This window comes from Terrapene carolina, unplaced genomic scaffold (assembly GCF_002925995.2).
Source record: "Terrapene carolina triunguis isolate 2854851 unplaced genomic scaffold, T_m_triunguis-2.0 Scaffold113, whole genome shotgun sequence".
Taxonomy (NCBI): domain Eukaryota; kingdom Metazoa; phylum Chordata; order Testudines; family Emydidae; genus Terrapene; species Terrapene triunguis.
Window position 1 is genome coordinate 3323887 of NW_020664464.1, and position 25434 is coordinate 3349320.

General features: G+C 42.2%; 1 protein-coding gene across 2 annotated transcripts in view; it reads left to right on the plus strand.

Moving 5' to 3' along the window:
• The window catches only part of CCDC171 (coiled-coil domain containing 171), a 215773-nt gene that overhangs the window by 130403 nt on the left and 59936 nt on the right, over positions 1–25434 (plus strand). For both annotated transcript variants that reach the window (XM_024211088.2, XM_029911722.1), the window contains 2 exons: positions 11028–11173; positions 12834–12888. In XM_024211088.2, the coding sequence (XP_024066856.1) occupies positions 11028–11173; positions 12834–12888 (201 nt within the window). The remainder of the gene's footprint in view (positions 1–11027; positions 11174–12833; positions 12889–25434) is intronic.

A 25434-nucleotide genomic window follows, 5' to 3' on the forward strand; every position in this document is an offset into this window, starting at 1 on the left:
ACTATACTGAACATAATTTAATCTTTGTTGATTCAGAAGACACTTCAGGATCTTGCAGTGCCTCAGGGTCATCATTATCAACATCAATTATCATTGAGGGTATAGGAGATTGGGCTGAATCTGTAATGACCCTATGACACACCCTGGAAGTTGCTTTTTTTGCATAGATACCTGATATCAGTTTGCTTACTTGTCTTCTGCCTCTTTTGCGTAGAAGTGGCGTGCAGAATGTGCAATTGCATAACCTCCTGGGCAGTATACTGTACTAGGCCCGGTTACTAGATTGAAGATTTGTATTGGGAGATATCAGAAATGCCAGTTAATAGAGCTTTCTGGTTGATAAAGTGCTGGATAACACAGCTTTTAGTGTATTATTTAAGAGACAGACTCAATCTATTTAACACAAGAATGCTAACACGCATACAAAGTTGGAATTGGATCTTCATTGTTTCTATTGAGACAACTCCTTAAAAACTTTGTAAGGACTTTAAGTGAGGACTTTATCAACCTTGACAGATTTGAACCAATGACTTAAAGGTGAAAAGACTCTATGCAATAGCCTGCTTATTCTAATACTGATTCCCTAAACACCCAATATTCTATTTTAGGGCCTGCTCCTGTTTCCATTGAAATATATGGCAAGCTCCCACTGACTTATACTATAAGGATCTGACCCTTATTTAGTATTCCTTTTAAAGAAGTAGTGATAGGACTAAAATTGTTGCTTTTTCCACTTCATGTCCAGTTCTGGGCACCGCATTTCAAGAAAGATGTGGAGAAATTGGAGAGGGTCCAGAGAAGAGCAACAAGAATGATTAAAGGTCTTGAGAACATGACCTATGAAGGAAGGCTGAAAGAATTGGGTTTGTTTAGTTTGGAAAAGAGAAGACTGAGCGGGGACATGATAGCAATTTTCAGGTATCTAAAAGGGTGTCATAAGGAGGAGGGAGAAAACTTGTTTACCTTAGCCTCTAAGGATAGAACAAGAAGCAATGGGCTTAAACTGCAGCAAGGGAGATTTAGGTTGGACATTAGGAAAAAGTTCCTAACTGTCAGGGTGGTTAAACACAGGAATAAATTGCCTAGGGTGGTTGTGGAATCTCCATCTCTGGAGATATTTAAGAGTAGATTAGATAAATGTCTATCAGGGATGGTCTAGACAGTATTTGGTCCTGCCATGAGGGCAGGGGACTGGACTCGATGACCTCTCGAGGTCCCTTCCAGTCCTAGAATCTATGAATCTATGTTTCAAAGTAATAGGTAGAATTTATTTGGTATTTTTCTTTCATGCTGGATTATCCCCATTCCCCTGCCCTTAACTCAGAATTACTGGAATGAGCCATCATATCTCAGAAGTATCCCAACCAAATCAACAAGTGACTCAAGTGCATCAGAAGAACATCTGTGAAGAGTCACAATTGGTCTGTCCTGTGACTTGGAGATGTCACTGAGAATGCTAGACCAGTCCAATATTAATCAAAAGGATTTCATATCTTCCAGGGAAGGAGAACATCATCAACCAGTTTGCATCCCACTTAAATTAAATGTTAGAATAAACCGTGAGAAATGGATTAGTGGGAAGAGGTCAAAGGTGAATGAGAACTAAACCGATAATATAGCTATGACATTTATCATATTATTCCAGTAGTTTGTGTGTGTATTTACACACATACGTACCACCGTGACTGCTCCTAAAAACTTCCTAAGTTTGCCTTTGACTAGTTTATATTACTGTGATATTATCTCTAATTAGTATTTAATATTCCTCAAGTTTCCCTATGTTATGAATACTAACCTAATGTTATCTACTTACCAAAGACAAATAACTTTTTAGCGTACTATGGATGTGTGTATTTTACACATTATGTATATAATAACAAAATGATTTTTCAGAACAATTTCAAGACATACTGCTCACTCATTTATAACTGTGTAGGACTGGAATCTCACTCAATAAGGCTATTCTTGACAGTCAAAAATTAAGTTAGCTCAACATGATTGAAAAATCCATTTCAGTGCTACAATACTGCCAGCTAACTTGCCCTTAAACATGTTAGTCTGTGTCTTAAGGAACATTTAGAATGTTTTTCAATCATGTAAAGCTAACTCATTTGAGCTTAACCCAATTTTTGCTCATTAAAAGATGGCCATAATGCAGACATTTTGCTGTTATTTTAATCAGACTAGATTTCCTGCTGGGAAGTAGGTTAAGACATGGGAAATGAAGTTCACTTTTGAAATGTAGAAGAGGCAGGACCAAGTAGACTAGACCATTCCTGACAGATGTTTGTCTAATCTGTTCATAAAAACCTCCAATGATGGGGATTTCACAACCTCTTTTGGTAACCTATTCCAGTCCTTACCTATCCTTATAGTTAGCGTTTTCTCATATCTAACCTAAATCTCCCTTCAGATTAAGCTGGTTACTTCTTGTACTTGGCTCAACATGGAGAACAAACTGATCACTGTCCTCTTTATAAAAGCCCTTAACATATTTAAAGACTGTTACCAGGTCTTCTCTGAGTATTCTTTTCTCAAAACTATTTTTTTTAGTTTTCTCAAAACTTTTCTCAAAACCAGTTTTTTTAACCTTTCATCATAGGTTACATTTGCTAAACCTTTTATCATTTTTGTTGCTCTCCTTTGGACTCTCCAATTTGTCAACATCTTTCTTAAAGAGTGGCGCCCAAAACTGGACATAATGCTCTAGCTGAGGCCTCACCAGTACTGAATAGTGTAGAACAACTACCCCCTGTGTCTTACATATGACACAGTGACTAATACACCCCAGAACGATGCAATTCTCTTTTCTTTTTGGAGTGCTTGCTCATGTCCATTCCATGCTAGGTGTGTGCACACCATGTGCATAGTTGCCAGAGATTTTTCCCCTCAGTGATATCTGTAGGACTTGTTCTAGTGCCCAGGGGAGCCGCATGTATATGCACTGGTATAAGGGGTGCTGCCGACCCCGCTCCCTCTTAGTTCCTTCTTACCGCCCATGATGGTTGCCTGGAACAATCCTTCTTGCTCTTGCAAAGCTTCTTTCCCAGTTTGGACTTTTCTGTCATATATTGTATAGTTAATGTATATAGTTCTTAATGTTAGTGTATATAGTAGTGTAAATAGGTATCCCTGTCATCAAGGGACTTTCATCCCAGGGGCTGGGCATGCCCCAGTCCGTGGGCTTCAAGCTGTGTACCTCCTGCAGAAAGCCAATCCCAGTGAGTGACCTGTACTCTAGCTGTATAAGTGCCTCAGGGAAACTCACGTTAAAGAGACGTGCCAGATCTGCGGCACTTCAAACTGCGCACTCAAAAGGAGAGAGACATTCGTCTGGAGGCCTTACTCATGGAAGCAGTCCTCAGACCAATCTCGGTGTCAAGCGCTTTGGCTTCCATGCGAAGTGGTCCACCAGTACCATGCTCTGCTCAACACTGTTCTCCATCCCCAGTGCTAAGGAAGAAGTATATGGCAGACTCTTCCTTCTCTGCCCCTCACCTCAAGAGGGCAGAGAAGAAGTACTATGTCCCAGCCAGTGGGTTTGAGTACCTTTACTCATACCCTCCCACCAGGGGTCCCTGATAGTGTTGACACCGAATGAACAGGGCAGATGGGGGCAGTCGGGTGCTACCCCCAAAAATAAAGAGGCCAAGAGACTGGACCTATTCAGACACAAGGTTTATTCAACTGGCAGCCTCCAGTTGTGTATCTCCAACCAGCATGCTCTGCTGGGAAGGTATGATTTTAATCTGTGGGATTCATTGTCTAAATTTAAGGATTCCCTGCCGCAGGAGTCGAGGCAGGAATTCACAGCCATCCTAGAGGAGGGCAAGGCAGTGGCCAGGACCTCCCTCCAGGCAGCCCTGGATACGGCTGACTCAGCAGCCAGGACTATGGCACCAGCAGTCACCATGAGGCGCTATGCGTGGCTCCAGTTATCGGGCCTCCCTCACGAAGTGCAGCAGTCCGTCCAGGACCTCTCCTTCGAGGGTACCTTGCTGTTCTCTAGGCTTCATGGCCTCAAGGACTCGAGGGCCACCCTTCACTTCTCAGGCCTTTATACACCTCCTGCCTCAAGGAATCATTTTAGGCCCCAGCAGCCTCCCAGGTTCACTGCACCTCCCAGGCAGGAGCCCTACAAGAGAAAGGGAAAGGCTTATAAGCGGTGCTAACCCCTACCTCGGGTTGGCAACCTTTCAGAAGTGATGTGCTGAGTCTTCATTTATTCACTCTAATTTAAGGTTTCGCGTGCCAGTAATACATTTTAACGTTTTTAGAAGGTCTCTTTCTATAAGTCTATAATATATAACTAAACTATTGTATGTAAAGTAAATAAGGCTTTTAAAATGTTTAAGAAGCTTCATTTAAAATTAAATTAAAATGCAGAGCCCCCCGGACTGGTGGCCAGGACCCGGGCAGTGTGAGTGCCACTGAAAATCAGCTTGCGTGCCGCCTTCGGCATGTGTGCCATAGGTTGCCTATCCCTGACCTACCTTCTACCTCAGCCTCCCAGTTGGGCTCACATAGATATCCCAGCAGGGTCAGGCAGGCCTTTTGAGGGTATGCCTGAGGACGGAATATCAGTCTCAATGCCAGATCCACCCCCCGCCTTTTGTTTTGGACCGCCTGTTGCCCTTCAGCTCAGCATGGCCATATATACCATCGGACTGGTGGGTACTCAGCCCTATAACAGTCGGTTACACCCTCCAATTTTCGTCGACCCTTTGCTCTCACCCCCATCCTCCATTCATCTTCAGGGACCCTTCTCACAAGCAGCTTCTCGTCCAGGAGGTGGGGGCTATAGAGGAGGTTCCTCAAGACTTGAGAGGGAATGGGTTTTACTCTCAATATTTCCTAATCCTGAATGCCAAGGGGGGGTTGACGGCCCATCCTGGACCTGCATCGCCTAAACAAATATCTATAGAAACTTGAGGTTCTGCGTGGTCTCCCTGGCCTCCATTATTCCCTTCCCAGATCCAGGAGACTGATATGCCGCCCTCAATTTAAAGGACTCTTATTTCCACATCTCCATCTTCTGCAATCACAGGAGATTTCTCAGGTTTATGGTGGGTCAATGCCACTACCAATTCACTGCACTTCCCTTCGGCCTGTCGGCAGCCCCATGGGCTGATCAAAGGTTGCTCGCAGGCTCAGGTCCAGCACAGCATTGGTACAGTAAATTTTAAATTAATGGAGATATCCTATCTCCTAGAACTGGAAGGGACCTTGAAAGGTCATTGAGTCTAGCCCCCTGCCTTCACTAGCAGGACCAAGTACTGATTTTGCCCCAGATCCCTAAGTGGCCCCCTCAAGAATTGAACTCACAACCCTGGGTTTAGTAGGCCAGTGCTCAAACCACTGAGCTATCCCTCCCCCTCAAGAATTGAACTCACAACTCACAACCCTGGGTTTAGTAGGCCAATGCTCAAACCACTGAGCTATCCCTCCCCCCAACCTTTCAGGCACTTGGTCTGTTGATAAATGTGAAGAAGTCAACTCTGGTCCAGGTTCAGAAGATAGAGTTCATTGGGGGCAGTGCTCGACTCCTCTCAGGCCAAGGCCTACCTACTGGAGACCAGATTCCGAGCTATGTCGGATCTGATCTCCAGGATCACAACCCATCCACTAACAACTGCTCGGGGCTGCCTCAAAATGTTGGGTCACATGGTGCATGTACATAGGGCTGTATGCAAGGCTACGTCTCAGACCCCTACAGGTGTGGCTGGCGTCAGTCTACTCCCCAAGCAGACACAATTTGAACTCAACACTCACGATTCCACCTCTGGTCCTCGCTTTGCTGACCTGGTGGAGAGACCCAGGATCCGTAATGAAAGGGGTGCCCTTTGCTGCCCCTCATCCATTGGTAATCTTAGTCTTGGATGAGTCAGATCTGGGCGGGGTGGGGAGCCACCTTCAACAGACTCAGGACCTCTGGTCCCAGGAAGAACTCTCCCTGCATATAAACGTCAGGGAACTCAGTACGGTACACTTGACTTGCCAGGTGTTCCTTCCCCAGATCTCAGGCAAAGTGACAACATTGCATCAATGTTTGAGCCCCTCCCTGCTTGTTGATGTAAATCTTCAGACCTGTGCCAGGAGGGCCCTGGCTATTGGCTATTCTGGGCCTCTCTCACACTCTCTTCTTGGAGCTCCTGTTGTTTGTTTGAATAATTAAATATTGATGGGACCAGAGAGCAAAAGAGAGAATGACTCTATAGCCTAGTGGTTAAGGTGCTTACTTTGACGTTGAATAAAGTGCTTTCCCACATGTAGGATAGCAGAGTTAAACTTTGATTTCTGTTAACAACTTCTTATAAAAAAGTTTTCTAACTACAAAGAACCTAAGCTGTGTAGGAATAAAATTATGCACGGATCTTCTAACTCAGCCTACGTGCTGCCCAAGAGATTTTTCTCCTATGCTATTAGTTACTTTGCTGTTTCCACCAGCAAATTACTGTTCATGCTCAGCTTAGGGGAAAAAACAGCTAGATTCAAGTACCTTCCTCTGAGGAATCTGATGGAAACTCAGTTTATGTATGAGATTTTTGGTGGGCTACAGATGAATGAACATGATTGTCTGGTGAATGAGCATAAGAATACCTAAACATCTAAACTAATTAGATCAAATGACTGCTTATTAAATGTAAACAAAATGGAGTTCAGTTTTTAAAAGTTGGTGTGTTCCTTTGTTCTTGAAACTGAAAACTCAGCATCTTTGTAAAACTATGTGCAGGCATAATTTTTTTTTTTTTAAATCTTACTTTCTTTTTATCATATTTAGCCTTAACTTTCTAAAAATTGAAATTGTCCACAGCAACATTTCAAGATAAATGCACTATCAGGCTTGGAAATTTTCTTATTTTTGTAAACATTAAGACCCAGGGAACAAAATAAGGGCTATAGTGTGGATTAAGTGAAATATCTCAAGGCTGTGCTTTTCTGATAACTGAACCTGAAGTGACCTTTCTCAGACACAATTACAGAGCTGTATGTTTTTCCTTTAATTTCATCAGGGGTTTAATTAGTATACAAATAAAACTTCCCTTATCTTCCTTTCTACCTAATTGGCTTGTCTTAGCTTATATATGAAATATGTGAAAGTGGGCTGTAATTAGGGTGACCGTGTTAACCTTTTTTTCTCAAATGTACTGTTGCCTAAAGGCCTCAAGGCCTAGAAACAGTGCTTGGATTATTGCTTTGCAATCACTATGGCTGTCCCATAGGTTTTCTCATGAGCAGAAGGGCTTTGGGTGCTGCAGGTTCCCACTGCTTAACGGGATCTTCATTCTTCTCCCCACTAAATGTTTATTGATTATCTCACTGTTCCACACTCAGCCTCCAACAACTTAATATCAGGTGACAGTCAGGAGAGTTCTCCAAGTAATTAGAGTTGAGCATTGGGGGAACAATTAGGAGCAGAGTTATTAAACTTGATTTATCCTATTCTCTCCTGAACAGTTTCTTGGATATCTGAACATCACACTTTCACAATCTACCCTGGTTGAGAAATTAGTGGCTAACCTGCTGCTTATCATTGTTGCCTTGCTGCCTTGAGGCACACCCTCTTGGTTTCAGTCACTCAGCTAGAAATATTAGAGTCCATAAAGTTTATCAAGGGTTTTAATTAGATCAATCTGAAGAAAGGGGAAAAAAGGCTTAGCAGCCCTTCCTTTAAAGCAGTGTTCAAACAGTTTAAAAGGTTTGTCTTTAACCCACAATGGCAAGGAATTTCAAACATAAGGCTGAAACTTTTGTCTTTAAATCGCCCATTGTGCCTAAGCATGGGAGCTTTTGTGGCAAATACAATTGGTGAATGTTTGAAGACCTCTGAAAATTGTTCCCCCAACCGTTTAAAATAATATAGCATCAGTGCATTAAGAGCTTTCATTATGCCATGTTCTATTTTCACATTGGCACCAGCTAGCAAAGATTGTACATGATGGTAACACCTGTCACAGGTCAGGGCCAGCTCCACCTTGGTCCCTCTTATGGTCTCTTCTGAGTGCACCCCTTGAGCCTTCATCTCTCCCAGTAAGAATCCTGCCATTCTCCACTCTTAGACTGGACCCGAGGCTACGGTACCCTGTGTACCAGCTGTGATTACTCAGCAGGTTTAACTGGGTTTGGCTACTTGCAGTTCTTCCCTTTGGGAGCTGTGACCAGCAGTGAATACATTTACCCAAAACAGCCTTTTAAAAACAAAATATCATTTAATCTTAACAGTAGGAGCCCAGCATAACAAGACAGAAGGATTTTTAAAACAATAAAACAGTCTATGTGCATATATCTTACCTAAAGACTGAAGCCTATCTTACCTAAAACACCCTAACCTCTGAACTCTGGGGAGTCAGACTGCTCCCCAACAGTATCGTTCTCTGCTTCCCCCTTAACCATCTAACATTGTCACAAGACAGTCAGTGTCGTTAAACGCCTCTGAGGCTTTTGATCCTTCTCTCCACCCCCTCACAGAGGTTGAGCCCTCCTGTGGAAAACATGCCTAACAAGCCCTGTAGGGGGCTGAGGGTATGCCACCACTGGAAAGAAAAACCTGCAGCACCAAGTCTCAGAGCCCAGGTCACTTGACTTGAACTCAAACTACTGGGCTAAAAATAGCAGTGTAGACATTCCCACTCCGGTTGGAGCCTGGGCTCCAAGACCCAGGGAGGGTCTCCCTACTTTTATAAAGAATTCCCTGGGATTTTTAATAACCACAAGTGATCTGAGCTTGGAATCTACATCTTATGTAAAAGAGGGCTTCTCTGGCAATGCAATACATTTTGGCTCAATACTGAAGCATTGGCTTGGTAGTACTGACTTTGAGAGAAGGTTTCATAAAACAGTGTAGCAGGATTCTACAGTACCTAGGCATTGACAAAATTAAATGGATTTGGTGTGACATTTTAGTTTTAAATGCTGAATTTCATTTCTTTTGCAGATGGACATTATTTCAATATAGTTTTATATTCTTTAATTTCCTTTCTTTGGGATAATTTTGTCTGGCTGTATTTAGAAAGATAGAAGTGCTATTGACTTTTAGCAAGCCTGAGATATCTTCAGATTGGTTATATTCTCAGTGCCCTGTAAACGTTTACCAGACTTTTGTCTATACTTAACACACAGTCATAGTATGCTATGAATGCATGTTCATGGCACTCCACATTCAATATTATGGATACAGAATATAAACTACACAGAACATTCTTAATATGAAGTTACAAAATACATTCAGAAGCCCTTCTGAAAAATTTGCACGGTATGGATCATTATTATCAAATGTTTAGTTTAAAATTATATTCAAAAGATAAATATTATACATGTATAGTAGCAATTTTTAAAGCCTCTCTATCTCGGCCAATATACATGATTCCTTTTTTAATTTCAAAAGGGATTAGTCCACAATGGAGGCAAAAGATGTAAAACATTTCTTTTTTAAATGTCTGATTACCTTCCAGAAATTCAAAAATAGAACTCTAGAGCAATACATTTGTCTGTCTATTTATTGATTGATTGATTGCTCAGGAAGATATTCTTCTAACTTGAAGATCAAACAATTTGACTAACCGGATTTTCTTTGTTAGGAGAAGCAAAATCTTACTATTTACAGGCATCAGAAGATCTAGGTTCTGCTCCCAGCTCTGCTACAGATTTGCTATGTCACCTATGGCAAAAACCTTAACCTCTCTGATCCTCAGCTTCCCGTTTGTAAGATGGAAGTTGCCTACTTTCCAACATGTCTGGGGCCCGATTGTCAGAGGTGCTGAGTGTCCCCAGTTCCCACTGACTTCAGCTGGAATTGTGGGTTCTCAGTGACTCTGAAAAGCAGACCCTTAACTCATTAAAGTTTCTAGAACATTGAAATCCTCAGACAGAAGTAACTATAGAAATGTAATTTACTATACAAATATAAAAACTCCTGGCTCCAGATCTGAGAATATATCCCCTAAATTTGCAAAGCCAGCATGCAAGGACTTAGCCCTGCAACTGCACAGCCAAATCCCACTACATTGTTTTGAAAATTGTATGGTAAATTTTTCTGTTTAACATAAAAGTAAACTTATAGCCAACTCCTTTTTAAATCATATTTTACATACTGAAGAGACAAAATAGATGGTCATAAGCAAAAATACAGAAAAACATATTACCAAAATGTAAACATATTACTAACACTCCTGTTTGTAACATTAAAGATTCCTCCTAACAAAAGGGAGAAGGAGAATTGGAGCAATGAATTGAAAGATGTTATGATTACTATATTACATTATAGCAGAAACAGTGAAAAAACCTTGACTGCAGTTTTGCTAGTCAGGTTTCTTATTGTTCAGCTTACAGTGCTATTTCACATCTATTGAATTAATCTGAATTAATTTTAAACACTAAGCTTTAATGCTAAGTAAGAGATTGTTGGGTATACATTAGGGAACAGAAACATGCAAAATATATTGGAGATCAGAAAAGTCATAAAATAGTTGATGTACTATAATGTGATGTGTTAGACATAACTTGCAGTGTAGTTAACACTGATTTTGCACACTAGAAAAACTGTTGGATGGTTCTTTATTTTTGTGTTGGACTCTCTCCTTTCTGTTGATTTCTGTAAGGTGGGTAATATTCCTCAATATTTAAACGAACAGTACCTTGCATTTTTTTTTATCTGTAAATTGTTTTATTATGAAGTATTTTTACTTAATATTTATTTGGGGTTTTTAAAAATATGATATTCCTGATATTTTCATGTGCCCAGAATATAATTTTTAAGTATTGTACCTGTAGCATCTGTCTTCAATTCAGCACATCATTTTGTCTGTTTATAATACATTTATAAATGTATGATGCACTAAAAAAATTAGATTTCTGTAGTGTTAGTAAATAAATAATACTTATGGTAGAAAAATTGTAAAACCTTGGTTTGTAATGGCCCAAATCTACTTCACAGTCAGTCTGTATTCCTCGTTGTTTAATAGCCTATGGCATAAATTGAAGTTAATTATCAGGGCTGACAAGTAACTCTGCTTTCTGTCTGCTGGCAGAGTCTCTCCGAGGCAAAGATGGAGCTGAGAAGAAAAGATCAATCTCTGCGTCAGCTCAATAGACATCTTACCCAGCTGGAGCAGGACAAGCGTCGACTGGAAGAGAGCATCCACGATGCAGAGAGTGCCCTCCGCATGGCAGCAAAGTGAGCACTGGGACCTTAGGGAGATCACTTAAAACAGACAAAAGATCAATTCTTACTTTCATGCGCAGGGTTTTAGCCTTAGATAAAGCAGTGGTAGAAAACAAAAGTACAGTGCTCTCGCTCTTTGAAATTCAGTGATATATCCTCTAAAAAGAAAACTCTTAGTTCAGTCTACTAAGTGTATATTTTATATAATAATCCCAGACAAGTGCTCCACTATCTGTGTCCTGTAATAGCTTGAGCATTTTTGTTTGCCTGTTACAAGTTGGAGAATGTATCTTCTTCTTCTTCAAGTAGTGTCCCTATGGGTGCTCCCTTCAGAGCATGTGCACCTCTGATTGGAGATTTTCAGTAGCAATGTCCATTTGGCCTGTGAATATGCCCTATACACCCTCATGCCCCGTATTGAGGATATACAGAACTGCGTGGGCGACCTACCCTCAGTTCCTTCTCTACTGCGTTTGGCCTGAGATAAAGTGTTGAGCATGCTCTCTTACTCAAGCCTAGCTTCTAGTGTAGTTAGTTAGTTTAGCTTATTAGTAGTTTGTTGGGGTCATTATTTTCCCTTCTTGTTCATTTTTCACCGATTGAGGGGTTATTCTAGACTTCTGTTCTGGGGTATGCCAGGATCCTGAGGCTTTAAAAGGTGTCTTTCCTGTTGGGAAGCTACACCCATCACTGGTGGACATTCTCAGTATCTTCATTGTTTAAGAGACACTCCTGTCCCCAGTATGTGTAAGAGCTGCACTTCCTTCAAAAGCAGATCTCGAAAAAACAGGAGATCAAATTTGCATTACTGAAGATGGAGAAAGCCCTAAGACTGGCTTCTGACCCAGGCTCTGAGAACCCCCCTGTAAACAAGCTGTCGAGTTCTGCTAATGCCCTGTCCACTTCAAGATCCCGGGCACCAAGAGTCTTGAGAGATACAAGTGCTGCTGCACCATCCACCTCCAGGTCTTGGTCACTGAAGGCCTCAGGAGAGGCAGCATCTGTATCAGTGCCTGTGGTAAAGAGAGAATCACACTCTGAGTCTTGGGGTACCAACAAGAAAAGTAGGTGTACTAGATCTCCTAAGAAATCCCAGTCACTGAGTCAGAAGAAGGCTCTGGAGACCTCAGGTCCAAGAGAGAGTTCCACTGAGGCTCTGAGTGGCTCCAGTACTGTCAGGGCATCTAAAATGTCCTCTACAACCCTTACTTTGAAAAAAGATTTGGTACTTTGGTAGTAAAGGTTCTGCCTCAAACTGGTCTGTGCCATTGGACCCTGCTGTATCCCTGGTACCTATACTATCATCTCTTATCTCTGCATTGATACCGACAGAGTTAGACCCTGGACATTCTCATATTGAGCGATCGGTATCTGTGGCATCAGTGCTGAAGCTGGCCTTCACAAGATCTCATCTAACTCCAGTCTATGTACTTCTGGTACTGCATGAGTTTAGATACTCAAAAGACCTCCTTGTCTCCAATGAGCCAGAATCCCCATTACTTTATTTTGGGGGTTAAAAGGTCGGGAGGAATCTAAGAATAATACTTTCTGGATTGTTTAAAAAAATGTATAATATGAAATTGTTGATAAGATATTTGGATTGGCAGAAAATTAGCCTGTCTTTACTAAAGCCTCTGTTTTACTAAGGCTTAATTTTTCCTTCCTTTAATAGAGATAAAGAATTAATTGCCAGTCATATGAAATCTGTGGAAGCCACCCTACAGAAGGTGATGTATTTAGCACTTTCATCTCAGTTGCATTTGTATTTCAAGTCATACCAAGCTTTTGGAATTTATTTATTTTCAGGAAGGCTGATGGTGGGAGTGGTTAAAATTGTACAAAGACTTATTCATAATTTTAATTAAAGTATCAAAAGATCTCCCCCTTCAACTTCTTTCACCTCCAGAAAGCATTCAGATCAGCAAGCCAAATGTTGTAATATTATTGTTGACAGGTATGTTGCTTTTCTATTTTTTAATATAAAAGTTGTTACAAACCCTTCCCCCTGAGTACTCTTTATGCTTGCTAAAGTAAATTAGGATGCTACTGATCATCCCAAACTATGTGTAATTGCTCTTGAATGATCTGTGTATTCACTGAGTGAGGCAGAGGTCATTCAACAAGGGCCCATATCAAGTGGTCATAAAGCGTTTGACTTCTCATGCTCCACTTTAATCCTTGGTAATAATTAAATAGAATTAGAAAAATGGGTAAACTCTGATGCACACTCTAAAACATCATAGTGATTTTAAACCATTTTTAAAATTGAATAGCAATCTAAAGTTGACCCTTTGGTTTGTATTATTTTGCTGCATTGCAGTGTCATCTTGAATACCAGCAAGACTGAATATATGAAGTATATCTCATTTTTTAAAATTACAAATGCCATTGACATTTTGTGGGTGTTTTTCTTTATGACCCAGTGAAAATCAGATATATTTCTACTATGTTATGATGTTAGTTTTCCTCGTCACAAATTGTAAACCCCAAGCAGCAACATACACACATTTTAAAAATTTTATTTATTTTTTAATAGGTTTCTTCCCCTTCTGGGCCATCTGCCTGATAGAGTAGAAAGAAATCATGTGTGTCCTGATGAAGACTGAGAATGAGTGAGAACATTACCAGTTTACGATGTATTGGTCACAGCAGCAAATCATAGTAATGGTTGTAAATAATTCATAATTTAGAAAATCCGGAAAACCCAAGCCAAAGTATTGGACCTATCTCTGGAAGTCTGTGAAATGTAGTAGCCCTCATCACTTGTGGTGTCTGAACACCTCACAAACATTAATGAATTTATCTGTACAGCATACCCATGAGGTGTATAAATGTTTATCCCCATTTTGCAGATGAAGAAATGAGGCAGACATAGAATACAAATCAAGCTACAGAAGCAAGCAGTCCTTTTATTCCTACTATTATCAGGGCACTCAAAAGGGCGTTCTTCTACAAGTAGAGGAAAAATGTGGAATAGCACTAGGGAGAGGTGGTCTCTCTTCTCTACACATTTCCATCCATCTCTCCTACAGGGAATGATCTACGTTTTCAGACCTGGTTTCTCTGTTCAATACACCATTACCTTACCTCTTGATCAAGCAGGACCTTCTGAGCCATGGAGATACTAATTGTTTCCAGACACCCACCTATGCAACAGACACAGATCTACATGTTAAAAAAAAAATTTTTTTTTTTTTTGATGCTTGGAACGACATATCTGTAGAAAACCATGTATCTATGGGCTTGTTTACACTTACCTGAGGATGGATGCTGCGGCGATCAATGCATTGGCGCTCGATTTAGTGGATCTAGTGAAGACCCGCTAAATTGACCGCCAATCGCTCTCCTGTCAACTCCTGTACTCCACCTGATCGAGAAGAGTAAGGAGAGTCGACGGGAGAGCAACTCCCATCAACGTTGCGTAGCGTGGATCCTGTGGTAAGTAAATCTAAGCTACAGCGATTTGAGTTATGCTATTCACATTGCAAAGCTTAGATCGACTTTTCTCTTTAATGTAGACAAGGCCTCAGACATCTAGCTTTTCTGCAAGGTGGAGTAGGTGTGGACTTGAGGCCAGTAATGTTGATTTAAACATGCATGGTTCAGCCATCAAGTGTTCAGTATTCAGGCTCCAAATTGTCACTAATTGATCACTCACAAGGGTCGAACTCGTAAGTCTAATTTCTGGATGAGCTAGCCTATTTTTCTCAAATGAGAACTCTTAATAGTTCTGTAGGCACTAATTGAACTTATACCTAATTATTAGGGTTGCCCAGTGCCGGTTTTCGACCAGAACACCCAGTTAAAAAAGGACCCTGGTGGCTCCGGTCAGCATTGCTGACTGAGCCGTTAAAAGTTCGGTCGGTGGTGCAGCGGGGAAAAGGCAGGCTCCCTACCTGGCTCCATGTGGCTCCCCAGAAGCGGCGACATGTCCCTCTCGGCTCCTAGGTGGAGGCATGGCATTGGGGGCTCCACGCGCTGCCCCCACCCCAAGTGCCAGTTCTGCAGCTCCCATTGGCCAGGAACCATAGCCAATGGGAGCTGCAGGGGCGGTGCCTGTGGGCGGAGGCAACATGTACCGCACAGAGCCTCCTTGCTGTGCCTCCGCCTCTGAGCCGAGGGACATGGTGCCTCTTCCGGGGAGCTGCCCAAGGTAAGCGCCGCCCGGAGTCTGAACTCCAAACCTCCTCTTGCATCCGAACCCCCTGCCCCAGGCCTGAGCTCCCTTCCACACCCAAACTCCCTCCAGGAGCCTGCACCCCGCACCCCCTCCCGCACTCTGCACCGTTCGGCCCCAGCCTGGAACCCGCACTCCCATCCAGAGCCATCACCCCCACCACACCCCAACCCCCTGCCCCAGCCCAGAGCCCCCTCCCGCAACCTGAACCCCTAATTTCTGGCCCCACCCGGGAGCCTGCACCCCCTGCTGGAGCCCTCAGCCCCTCCCTCACCCCAAACCCCTGCCCCAGCCCAGTGAAAATGATCATGCAAGTGAGGGTGGGGAAGCGTGAGCGACAGAGGAGGGGGAATGGAGTGAGCAGGGGGTGAGGCAGGGCTGGAGCCTTGGGGAAGGGTGCGGGGCAAGGGTGTTCGGTTTTGTGCACTTAGAAAGTTGGCAACCCTACTAATTATACACACAGATCCCTATGTTAAGAGAACATTATTATGATTGGAAAGTCAAGCACTCAAAAGTTAGAAAACAACAGAATTAAGGTTGCATTTTGGCCCCCTTGTGTATAAACATTATGACAGTCTTTGTTTACATTGTCACATATTATTTTTCACAGGATTTCTGCCTCTATCAGTATGCAGTTTTGCATTATCCTCATTGTTCACTGTGTGGCCCCATATCTTATTTTCTGCACAAAATTCAGTCCCTGCTCTGAAGATAGAATTATAAATTTCCTCATGGACTTTTCTGTGGCACTCACCAAAATAGTATATAAAAAAACATTAATTCATTATTACAATGCTCCCCTAAGGTGAGGGGGCAGTAGTATTATCCCCATTTTATGGATGGGGAGCTGAGGCACAGAGAGTAAGGTTAAAAGTTTCCACTAATTTTGGATGCCCAATTTGAGACACCTAAGACCTGATTTTTTCAGTGCTTAGCATTATACAGCACTTTATATGTTCAAAGTGTAGCTCCTATATGACTCCATTTACAGCTGTGAATACTCAGCACTTCTGAAAATCAGACCCAAGTGTATCAAGTTGGTTGCAGAACTCATGGTATCATAGTCCACATAACAGTGAGAAGGGGGCTCTGTTGAAGTGATATACTCTGAATGATTACTTAGGTTCTTTCTTTCTTTCTTTCAACAAATCCTAATATATTAGTTTCTTAGTATTAATTTATATCCGGACAGATAAGCTGGACCTTCCTCTATCCTTCATTTAGATGTTAAGAACCTTTGTCATTTTTGCTGTCAACACATTTGAAAATTCTTCATACAGAATTTTTGGTTCCTTCTGAACTATAGTTTTTAAATGTGCATTGGTGGGCTTTATTTACTAGATAAATCTACCTTTTTTAAAAAAAATCTAAAATTGTATAATCAGAAAGGCCCCCTGGCCTCCTTCTTCAGGTTAGGAGGTATCTTTGGAGGATCTGGATAAGGCTGCTTTTATTAGGTTAGTGTTTGGTCTGAAGTGCAGTTGTCTGTTCATCCTCCCAGTGGAAGGCAAATTATTTGGAGGGTAGGGAAATTGGTTAGAGTTTTATGAGCTCTGAGGTGAGTAAATTTCAGTTTTGTGGACTGGTTTCTTTATGTGGATTATGGTTGGTTGGCTACTGTTTGTGTCTGTGTTGGTTTGCATTTTTAATTATTTGTCAAGGGCACCGCGAGCCTGAGGTAGCTGTTCTTTTATGTTTCATATGTTGAAATGTTTATTATTATTTCTAGTGGATAGCAGCTGTCTTGCACAGTCAATTGGAAAATTAGAGCAGAACCATCATTGTTTAATCTAAAATATTAATGACATATTATACCGTTTACTTTTTCAATTACATAAAAAAGCTTTCTTGTGTCCATAATGATGACTGATTCTTTTTGACTGGAGTGTCACAACAAAGTGGAAGATCCAGAGAATTTACACTAAAGTCAATGTTGCCATCTCTCATAAGTTTACCATGTAACTCCTGATATTTGCTGTTTTTAATTAAACTCCCACTTGTGGACTGGAATCAAGTGAGTTACATGATAATCTTGGGTTTCCTTTTTTAAAAAAAACAAACAATTTTTTAGCCCTCATGGATGTGGAAAAAAGTTTGAAAACATGGCCTGAGTGTACCCCAAACATATGAAAAGCAGAAAGCAAATAAAAGGAAGCTATTTTTTAAAATCTCATGATTTTAAGCCAATCACGACTTTGAGGCCTGACTCATAATTTTTGAATGCTTGGGATTGGAAATACTATAAGCCATTCTATACTGGGAACAAAATAGCATTAACCACAACTGTATTTACAGTGGTCAACTATACCAGGGCTTGATTAACCCATTTTTCATTTAAATAAATAAACTATAGAAAAAAAGGGACTAGCACAGTTTTTAAAGAAAAATCTTTAACTGCACTGATCCGCAAAATTCTCCTAGAACTCTAATTTCAACTTCAATTCATTGTTGTAAAAGTTAAAATACCAGAGTGAAGTGTACGCTATAATAATCAAGTTTTTCATAGGTTATACTTAGCACTCGCTCTTCTCTTCAGTGTAATTGTTCATACTTTTCTTGACAAAAACGTCTTTAAGAAGTTTGTTTAAAAATCTAACAGTATATTAAAAATTGTATTATAAAAACTTGAAAAATTCTCAAACATCATAAATGTTAGCATAATTATGCATGTTATATTTATGTTGACAAACCATATTTCATTAATACTTTATATATTTCCTAGTAATAGTAATATATTTGTTTATCACATTACCACACATGCTAAACCTGTTCTTTTTACTGACTAGCTTTATAAACACAGTACTTGTGAATTACCAGTTATAATCATATAACCAGCCAAAGCAATAGCTGAGCTCCAACTCTTCTGAAATCCTCAGCCTTGATTTCACATTTCCTTTCAACGTGACTGTTGTAGCTCCCAGCTCTCCACACTTCTTCATGTGCACAATCCTGCCATGGCAAATCATCCCAATGAGTCCATTCATGGCCATAAAATTGTGAACACTCCCCTTATACTCTTAACTGTTTTAACCCAGATGCACCTTGTAAGTTGTTGGTGTTCTGACCCTCATCCAACACCACTTGCTACTGGCAGCGTTGTCTCAAAAACTTGCCCTCTTCTTGATGTTTATCTTTGTTAATGAATTAACACAAAATAAACAACTCCTGCTCAAGCCCAGACCCTACGTTTCTCTGCCCAGAGAAGCCACTCCTTTAGTCCTAATGGGTTAATGAGCTGCACCTGTCACAGTGAGTTAGCAGAAATCATTTAGCATCTCCCAGCAAGGTTCCAACACCTGTTAACAGAGTAACCCAGCTGCCCTTCCTAAAGTGGCATGTTGCGAACAGTTCAGAGATCAAACACAGGTCACCAGTGCGAACAAGGGAACACGGGGCGTTAGGCTGGAAGCAACTCATTCATATATACAGAGCAGTTCACAGGTTTAATAAAGTTCTGCTTGTTCAACTTAACCTGCATTCAGCTTCACCCTGTGCTAATGAAACACTCAGGAACAATTCTCCTCCAACCCCAAAATCCCTTTCTGCATTACATTTTCAATTCATAATCACATTCATACAAATTTCTTCTTAACAGTCATGCTCAAGTGCCACATGTAAAAACCAAAGGACCAGTGTTTGAACTCCCTGCTCTATACCCATCAACTATCTTTTTTCAAATGTCTCTTGAAAATGTCTCTCCTCACCTGGTCCTCTACTCCTAATTTCAATTTCCCTTTGCTGGTTTTTTATTTTAACTTTAACTGTATTATTTATTTTTATAATGCATTTGGGGGATACAATTTGTCTGAAAAAATGGTAAAAAAAAATTAAAATGTAGCAGCTATTCTGTACAACTGGTGTATCTTTGTGTATATGGAAAGTAGATTATTTTAATTTAAATATTAACAGGATATTTTTTCTTCTGATTCCTTACATTTGTGGTTTAGTGTGTAAAAGTGTACTGTTGTCTAAAGATTAAAGGTCTATAGATGAGAACTTATAGAGAAGACTAAATGACAAATATATTGGTTTACTGGGCTGTTTCACATGAGTGTAACTGAGAACAAGCTTTGACCCTTCGGTTGTAATAATTTTTTTAAAAAAAGAGTCACTGTGAAAGTTGGGAGGCTCGAATTAACCCTTTTTTGTTTTTCTCCTCAGAAAATCAATGTAACTATGTGTGTGTAGGGGTGAGATTTTACTATATGTTTTAATGCTAAATTATTTTTTTGAATATAGAACAGTGGTTCCCAAACTTGTTCCGCTGCTTGTGCAGGGAAAGCCCCTGGGGGGCCGGGCCGGTCTGTTTACCTGCCTCGTCCGCAGGTTCGGCCGATCGCGGCTCCCAGTGGCCACAGTTCGCTGCTCCAGGCCAATGGGAGCTGCTGGAAGTGGCGGCCAGCACGTCCCGAGGCCCGTGCCGCTTCCAGCAGCTCCCATTGGCCTGGAGCAGCGAACTGCGGCCACTGGGAGCCGCGATTGGCCAAACCTGTGGACGTGGCAGGTAAACAGACTGGCTCGGCCCCCCAGGGGCTTTCCCTACACAAGCGGCGAAACAAGTTTGGGAACCACTGATATAGAATAATGGAATAGGAGGAGTTGAGGTGGGACTGTGGATAGCTTTAAGAATTACTAATGTGATAGCAAGTCTTGCACCCTCAATGCTAGGCTGCTACCTCAGGTGTAGTCTATAGTGAAAAATTCATTTACTTTATGGTGGTTGTTTTATGGCCTGTAAGAAATCAGTTTACAGCAAGGTTTCAATCCAGCTTCCAGTGTCCATTTCTCTAACACCCATTGCAAGTGACACTCACTGGCATTGTCTGGGTATACCGAAAGAAGGACAGGAGACACTTGATATGGATTTTAATCAGGCCACAATTTTATTATATAGATATCTGGGACTACCTGGCAGATAAAGTGTACAGTGCAGGCAAATCCACGTTTATTCAAATTATTACCTGGGGCTTTCACCAGCCCCCCTTCATTTTCCATCCAGGTCCCCCCAGCCAACCCATGGCTTGGACCTTATTATCCATTCCCCTTGTAGGAGGGTTAAGGTGGGCTATGAGAACGGGGGGTGGGGTTGGCTCCCTGCTGTACCAATCATAGGAGTCCCCAACCCCCCTCCCTCATTCTGTTCCTTTATCCAGCACCTCCTTTTAAGTCCTTACCAGGCCATTTATCTGGTCACTGGATGCCTTCCCTATGGAGTACCTGCACTGGACATCTGCCACAAGGAGGCGCCAGCAATTTGCTTGGCTTCCTCCCCACCCTCCCAGTTGGGTTCCCAGATATCTCCCAATGGCCTCTTGTATAGCAGCCCCAATAGGTGAAGCCCCATTCTCCAGAAAGATCCCATTGTCCCTTTTACCATGCCAGGATCGTCAAGGGGCACCAGCAGCTGGGTTGTCCTCGACCAGGTACCGCAACAGCTGCCCTCCGCAATGGGCCGTATAGCTGACCAGCTCTCTGGATCCTTAAATTGAAAGAACTCATTAAAAAACAACTTCTTGCATAGCTCAGCTGTGTGCCCGGAGCCAAGAATCTCCATGCCACCGACTACATCATATGCCGAAGTTCCATAGAGCCAGTGGCATCTGCTCGGGTTCGTTGCTAGCTCCTGGTGCAAGCTCACGAAATCTGGCAAACTGGAAATGAGACAAGGCGCCTGCTATGCATGGAACAAAGGGGCTTCCCATGCCCAGGGCTTGCACCTTTATAGCCTTCAGACCTCACATTACTGGGGGGGATGAGTTAGCGCCACAAAGCTGACCAGTGTTCACCTTTTGCAGCAGTCTCTGACCTCATTCCCCCAGTCCTTCGACAAGCCCAGCCAACGTTTGCCCCACTTCAGATGCGGTGCAGTCAATCTCAACAGTTAAACCAAAGATTGACTGGGCCAGAAAGCAAAGGCCAAAATTTCCAAACTTGAGTGCCTACAGCTAGGCTCCCTAATCTATATTTGGCTTCTAAATAAAAGTGGCCTGATGTTCAGAAGAGCTTGAGCACACCATCTCCCTCTGACTTAAATGAAATCCATGGTGCTTAGCACATTTGGAAATCAGCCACATTATTTAGAAGTCTAAGTACTGATTTTAGGTGTCTAATTTTAGGAATTCAAGTTTCAAAATTTTTGCCTTAACTAACTTCACCCGCCCCCCGAAGGTAGTTATTTCTGGACAGGGTTGAGAGACACTGGCAGGAAAATGTGGGGAAACAGGAACTGCTGCTGTGGGTGCAGTGTCTGTTCTTTACTTCAGTCTCCAGTAATGTTAATCTGACACCTATTGCAAATAAGTGTGCATGTGCATGTGGAACAAACAAATTGCAAAGGAAATTGATTAAATTTTAAAGCTTCCAAATAGCTTTTGAAAGGAATTATAGTAAGAAACAAGCTATCATATTTTGTATCTGATCATATTAAATACAAAAATATTATTTTCTTCTCTTTCCCCTTCCTTCAAATTAACACCTCTCCCCCTTAATTTTAACATTTTGTAAATAGCTTTTGTTTCCCCCCCACACTAATCTGTCTTTCTTGATCCTTGTTCCTAAAGATCAGTTGTGCAGGACATACAGGTGTTAGCACAGCTGGTTTGCTGATGACAACTCTGTCCATATAGCTGTCTAGTGTGTCATCATTCATATTGTTCAGTGTCATTCTGACCTAGCCAAGCTAAAAATGGTACTCCAGCTCAAGAGGGATTTAAAAACCTTGACAAACTAAAGATAAGACATTGCAGAATGTCATATCCATGTGCTTAAGTGTTTTCAGTTTAGACTTATCTAAATAACCAATTCCAGAGCTTGACTGTCTTCATTCTTTTGGAAGTCTGAAGATTTTTGTGTAGTTTGCCTTAAGTAAGGAAATATCCTTGTGTGGAGGACTGTGAAATTAGTTAATGCGTTAGCCATTATTTTCTCCAGACATGGGTTCATTTCCAGCCCAAGGTCATTGAAATCTGTTCATAGGGGACATATTATAGTACACAGCCCACAACTACAGCATAGCTTTGGCACAATGGTTAGTGTTTGCTAAAGAGGGTCTGGATCAAATTAACATCTTATCCAACAGAGCATGGATTTTTTGTGGGGTAGTGTGCACTGTAATTCTAGTTAAGCACAGTATTGTACTCTTTCACTCTGACAATTAATCCTATGACTTTGCCTAGCTTTTAAAAAAATCCATCAGTTTTATATGAGCCATGTCTCATCACATAACTACTGTTTATCCAGCAGTTCATGTTGTTTAAATAACTTGTAAGATTTGCTTTAATATTGTATTGTGACTATATATGTGTTTGGAAGAGTAGTTTGGGCATGGCAATAATATGAAAAAGAGCCTCTTAATCGGCCTAATATACAGCAATTTTTAACACATTTTCAGTTAAGAAGTTAGTTATTGGTTTCAGATGTTAATTTGGAAATTATGGTGTTATTTTAACAGATATCAAAGATATCAAATTACTATAATTCTCCTCTGAGTATTGTCAGTGTGGCCCCTACTTCAGGGGATGTGCGTGCACCCTCTATGCCAAGTAAAAAATCTCCAGAAACCAGCCCCTCTTGGAGTTGTGTGCATACTCCTTCGTTTTGGTGAGTGGTTATGTAAGGAACTGTGCACTCAGATACCATTGTGATAATAAATACCCAAATAACTGTAGCAGTGAGATCAGAAACATCTTCCCCTTTCTCCCTATTGTGTGGCACCATTTTGTCAAGTTAGTATTTCTTGCATTTTAGTGTAGTTTGTTTGTTTATTTTATTAGGCTCCGTTCCACTGTGTAGCTTGGCTGGCTCCATTCCCAACACCGGTTCCAATCTGATTAGCTCCCTTTACCTGTTGTTTATCTTGTAGTTTTGTTTCAGTTCCCTGATGGTGGACTTAAATTGACAAGATTTAAGAAGTTCAGTTCCTGCCAGTGGCGGCTCTATGTATTTTGCTGCCCCAAGCACGGCAGTCAGGCGGCTTTCGGCGGCATACCTGCGGGAGGTCCGCCGGTCCTGCACCTTCGGCGTACCTGCCGCCGAATTGCCGCTGAAACCATGGGACCGGCGGACCTCCCGCAGGCATGCCGCCGAAGGCGCCCTGACTGCCCTCACGGCGACCGGCAGGCCGCCCCCCGTGGCTTGCCGCCCCAGGCACGCGCTTGCTGCCCTGGTGCCTGGAGCCGCCCCTGGTCCCAGCTGATTGCCTCAGCACCAGCGGCTACCTTATCAGCCTCTGCACGCAGCGGCGTTGAGGGAAGTTGCTCAGATCTGTCATAAGGTCTGGTCTAAAATCTGCATTGAGGAAGCAAATGGAAAAGGATGTTGCTGACTGTCTGGGCTTGGAAGATCTGAAGGCTGTATGGCATCAAGGGAAGAGGGAGCACAGCTGATGCAAATAATCTTTCTATTCTCATTCAAATGTGAAGACTCACAGTAGGCATGAATTCAGGGAGGAGTTTGCACCAAGATGAGTCTGGAAGTCTGTCTGTGCAGCAGCACTAAGGAGACTTAGAGCTGCTGAGGATTCGTGTCGTAGACAGTTCTATGCTCCCCACCCCAGTGGGGGGCTGGGGCATGGAAGGGACAGTGCTTGCCTAGCTGGTGAGCTTGCCCAGCAGCTCCTTGGAATTGTCTAACCACTGGCTCAAGTTAGAGCAGATCTGGAGCTGGTTTGGTCCCCAGCAGCAGTCCGAATTGGAGATGTTTGGAAAGGTGTCATAAAGCACATTTGGAACCTGTATAGATTCAAACAGAGGATTTTGTACAACCCTAATTAATTGTGTGTCTATGGGTGTTCTTTTTTCTCTCTCTTCTGTGCAGCTTCCTCACCCCTTGCAGCTTTGGCATCTTCTAGATGCAGATCACCCTTGAATGTGAGATTAATTTCTCACGGTCAATCTTGCTGTTATCAGGGTTGAAGTGCAAAGTTCATTCTGAGGGCTCTCCCTGTCTTTATGTATAGACTATATTAGGACATCATAGATATCTCCTATGCCATTGGGCTCAGCCTGCTGTGCTGCCAGATTTTACTTATGTATTCTTTGCCTGAACCTGATGGGGGTGAAAGGGGTAATTTTAAGTTGTTGGATGCCAAGTAATTTTGTTGTAAAAGTTACTTAAAATATTTAGTTTGGAGAAACAGGAAATGGTTGGCTAGCTCTTACTAACAGTGTCTCTTACTGCCAACATGGAAGTGTGGCTCCCACTGTTTAGTCACTGTTTAGGGAACTTTTACATGCCTTAGAGGACATCGTCATCAACACCAAGCAAAAATAAACACAATTATTAACGCTGGCTATTTTATTATTAAAGAAGGAAGAAGAAAACATGAAACAACACAGATGATAAACTGATAACTTCTGTTACAATCTTCTGTATGTCTCTCTGCTTTTAACAGGGATTATACTCCTAAATGGGAACACCTCTGACATGTGCTTTCCTCTTGGTAAATTAAGTACCTAAGTACAGTAACTTCTCACTTAAAGTCGTCCCGGTTAATGTTGGTTCGTTGTTACGTTGCTGATCAATTAGAGAACATGCTCGTTTAAAGTTGCGCAATGCTCTCTTATAATGTCATTTGGCAGCCACCTGCTTTGTCAACTGCTTGCAGAAAGAGCAGCCCGTTGCAGCTAGCTGGTGAGGGCTTGGAACCAGGGTGGACTGGCAGCCCCCCATCAGCTCCCCTAAGTTCCCTGTGCGGCAGCTGCCCAGCAGGCTATCAGTTGCCGGCAGTTCACTGTCCCTTCCCCCACTGTCCTGTGCTGCTCCTGCCCTCTGCCTTGGAGCTGCTTCCAGGAGCCTCCTGCTTGCTGTGCGGGAGCGGGAGAGGGAGGCTAATGTCAGGGTGTCCCCCTCCCCCCTTCTTCTACCCCCCCATCTCTATAGAGCGGGGGGTGGGGGGGGATATGCCAGGGCTCAGGATGGAGGGAGCTTGCTGGTAGCAGCTGCTGTCTCAACTTGCTGATCTACTTAAAAAGGCAATGTACTTAGAGTGGGGTCGGTGTACTTAAAGGGGCAATGCACATCTCTCTCTCTCTCTCTCTCTCTCTCTCTCTCACACACACACACACACACACACACACACACACACACACACACACAC